General features: G+C 44.3%; 1 protein-coding gene and 2 pseudogenes across 1 annotated transcript; all 3 read right to left on the reverse strand.

Moving 5' to 3' along the window:
* The window catches only part of LOC129313256 (RING-H2 finger protein ATL40-like), a 3,211-nt pseudogene extending 2,689 nt beyond the window's left edge, over positions 1 to 522 (reverse strand).
* Positions 523 to 592: 70 nt separating this feature from the next.
* Positions 593 to 1,124, reverse strand: LOC129313257 (seed biotin-containing protein SBP65-like). Its single transcript, XM_054956217.1, has 2 exons — positions 1,055 to 1,124; positions 593 to 948 (listed from the first exon to the last, which is right to left on the reverse strand). The coding sequence occupies exons 1-2, from the start codon at positions 1,122 to 1,124 to the stop codon at positions 611 to 613; spliced, it is 408 nt and encodes a 135-aa protein (XP_054812192.1). The 3' UTR covers positions 593 to 610.
* Positions 1,125 to 1,469: 345 nt separating this feature from the next.
* LOC129313258 (seed biotin-containing protein SBP65-like) lies at positions 1,470 to 3,374 on the reverse strand (annotated as a pseudogene).
* Between the last annotated feature and the right edge of the window lie 224 nt (positions 3,375 to 3,598).

Consider the following 3,598-nt stretch of genomic DNA (forward strand, 5'->3'; position numbering starts at 1 on the left):
AAGTGAATAGTACATTGATTTATTTAATATTGTATTGAACATAAGAGAAAGAGAAAACGCTACCCATATTCATATTTGTATGCTACACTCGGATCGTATAAATCTTCAAGTTATTTGCCCAATGAAAAAATGTGCCACCTGATTTTTTTTTTATCTTAAATGTGAGATTTTTTACATCACCGTTAATTTATCTTTGGCTTGAAATGGTGTTAGAATATAATGATAAATAAAAACAAGCTCAGTTTATTAAGAATAAAACATATTATACACACTGACATGGTTCTTAATATGACATGATTAGAACACTCATGATCCTAGCTTATGCAATTGCAGCACCGACTGGCAAGTGGTTCCTTTCCCACTAATGACTAATGCCAATTGCTTCAGCATGATCTATGTATTACATTACAAATACATCACACAACCCAAGACACCAAAAACATTAGTTATAAATTTTGCACCCACACAATTTTTAGGGACGACAAGCGGAGTTTTACAAATCGGACATTCTTGAATCGCCATAACGACTTTTATTTTTTACAGAATTCACGAAAACAAAACGCCAAAACATCAACACACTGAACATGTCTGTCTATCGACTCCATAAACCTCAGGTTTTCCTGGTTTCAAAGGTCTCTCTTCTAGGCACTTCATAAGTCAACCCTCCTTGGTTGCCATGATCAAACTCTGATCCAATGTTCTGTTTCGAGCCTGATTCTATTTCATCATCTCCCACAACCATGGTTTTGGTTGTCTGTGCTATTTCTGTTATGGTTTCTCCAATAGCATCGATAAAGCCACTTCCTGCTTGACCTTTCTGAACTTGTTCTGAGGCTCTCTCTGCTGGTCTGATCATTGTCTGTCCGATTTCACCTACAGTTTCACCTACTGCTCCTATCACCTCGCTTCCTCCTTGTGCAGCTGCATCTAATGGCTTCTTCATTATGTCTGCGCAAAATCTCCCACTGCTTCTTTAGTGGATTGGGCATATTGGCCTATAGTTTCGCCAATCCCACCACCTTCCTGAAAGCTTCCAGTGATGTTTGGAACATGCCTCCTCCTTTTTGACCTTGTTCTTGTCCAGATGATGGCCTCCGCTCAGTTTCCTCAAGTGAAACCGTCATAAGAAAGTCTCAGTTTTCAGCCGCGTTATCATAGTACACTTTTCATAAAATCACAGCACATTCACTGGAGATTAAACTCAACTCTATTCAAGTCAGGGTTGCAAAAATTATTTTCAAGTATGGAACCTAAATAAAAAGTTAAAGAACTTAAGCTTTTAACGTCATGTTCTTCATAATCTAAAAAGCAAATATTAGAAACAAATGCTCATAAATTCCTTCTCTTTTCCCTCAGACTTGACATGACACTAACTGTACTCCTTTTCATGGGAAAGGAAAATCAATTAGAATCTATTTTACAAAACACAAACAAAAATAACTCTTCAAATATCCTAAAAATTAGAACATATTTTCCAACAGAATTTTCAATTCCGAAATGTTTATCACCATTTAAGAAACAAGGATTGCATGTGAATCTGGAGCTGTGTGCTCAAGCATGATGCATAATGAATATATGAATTAGAAGCAGAAGGCCTGTTGGCCTAATGCCACCTTAGCCACCCCCAAATGTGAGGGGTGGCAGTTTCGAATGGGGGAAGCTTTCCTTTGGGAGTGTTGTGTGTGAATTAAGCCAATATATATATATATAGATATATGAATTAGAACTGCGATTAAGAGAATAAAAACCTGTGGTTGAGACGCTTTTTTAGTTTCGTAATCCTTCTCTGCCTCCTCCTTCTTCCTCGCAGTATAATCCTTAGCAGTCTCCCCAGCTCTAGCAGCTAACCCTTTGACAGCACCTAATGACTTGATGCAAGCTCACTGGCCTTATTAGCAGCATACCCCGCCGTTCCCTGAACAATATTCGCCGCCGCTTTTGTCCCTTCCCAGTCTTCTCCGTCGAATAATGCGCCGCCGTCCACCCTGCCACAGTCGCCTTGTCCTTCAGATCAGCCGCCAGTTTTCCAGCATATTCAGCAGCAGTCTTGCCAGTCTCCAGAGTGACATCCTTAGCCCGACCAGCTTTCTCTCCAACATATTGAGTAGTAGTGCTACCTGCAGATTTCGCCCTTCTCTGCTGCTTGAGAGGTGTAATCTGCAGCCGTCTGAGTGGCGCTTGAGATGGTGTCTTTTGCAGAAGCATAACCTTGTTGGCCTTTCTCTAATGTCACGTCCTTAGCTTGAGCAGCCTTCTTTGCTGCTTGAGAGGTGTAATCTGAAGCCGTCTGAGTGGCGCTGAGATGGTATCTTTTGCAGTAGCATAGCCTTGTTGGCCTTTCTCTAGTGTGTAGTCTTTGGCTTGAGCAGCTTTTTCCATTGCTATGTCCTTGGCCTGTGCAGCTTTCTCCTGAGTTGTTTGGGTTGTAGAACCGACTGTCTCATTAGCTGCCTGCTTTGCTCTTTCATACCGCTCCTGTGCTGCTCTCATAGCTTCCATTGTGTTCTCTGGGACTTGGCCTCTGTTTTGGAAATGTCTTCCAAGGTAGATTGTGATTCTTTCTCCTGATCACCACCTCTTCCTCTGTTTTCTTCTCGTCTTGCTCTGCTCTCTCTGTCGCTGATTCTAATCCTCTTGCGTCCCTTCCATCTTCTTCCTTCTCTCGCCTCCTTCGAATGTGCACGTTATAACAGCAGTAGGACCTTGAGTTTCAACTCCAACCCTGCCTTTAACTTCTCCTCCGCTCTCTGTGCCTCTCGTCCCCAGTTTCTTTCTCTGATTCTAGCCTCCCCACGTTTTCCCAGCTTCTTCCCTCTTCTGCTTCAACCTGCCCTTTGTTCCCTCTTCTTCCTTTCTCTCGCTTCAACTTGCCCTCTGTTTTCTCTTGCCTGTTTCTCCACACCGCTTTGCGTTGGTCCGCCCGTATTCACTACTCTGGATCGACTCTCGGGTTCAGATTGATCTCTCCCTCTAGCTCCTCCAGCCGAGCCTTGTTCGCTTCAGCTTTCCTTCGAACTGGCCCACATTTGAAAAGGGCGCGGTATTCCCGACTTTAGCGGCATAAGACTCTTTCTTCTCCCCTTTTCTCCCTTCACCTTATCAGCAAGAGATTCGAAATGAGGCCCCAATTCATGAGTCTCCCTGGCTTTCCCAGTCCCGCCAATATCCCCAATGGCTCTCCCGCCATGCTCCTTCCTGTACTCCCCACCCTGTAACTCCTGAATACTCCCTTGCGGGGTATCCGATCCTTCCTTGACCTGTTCAGCGAGATGCTCGAAGTGGGTGGTCATCTTGGGGACTCGATCCTTTCTCAATGTGAACCTCCCTCTCGGTAGTCGTGTTCTCTCCCTGCGAGACACCTGTTCCGACGCCATTGTTTTGTCGTCAACTTCTTCTGTACAAGCGATCGCTTTATGTTCGATGATATGCTTGTCCGAGATGAGACAACAGAAGAAACCGGAATGAGCGGGATATAAAAGGGGAAGTGAGCATGGCGGTCGGGAAGGAGGTGGCTGGTGGATGGGTATGCATGTAGAGAGGACATGTGGGGGGAGAGGTGGCGCTGGTGCCACGTGGATGGGGGTGGTGATACCATTTG

This window comes from Prosopis cineraria, unplaced genomic scaffold, assembly GCF_029017545.1.
Source record: "Prosopis cineraria cultivar Desert tree isolate PC_DT_omini unplaced genomic scaffold, ASM2901754v1 PC6, whole genome shotgun sequence".
Classification (NCBI taxonomy): domain Eukaryota; kingdom Viridiplantae; phylum Streptophyta; class Magnoliopsida; order Fabales; family Fabaceae; genus Prosopis; species Prosopis cineraria.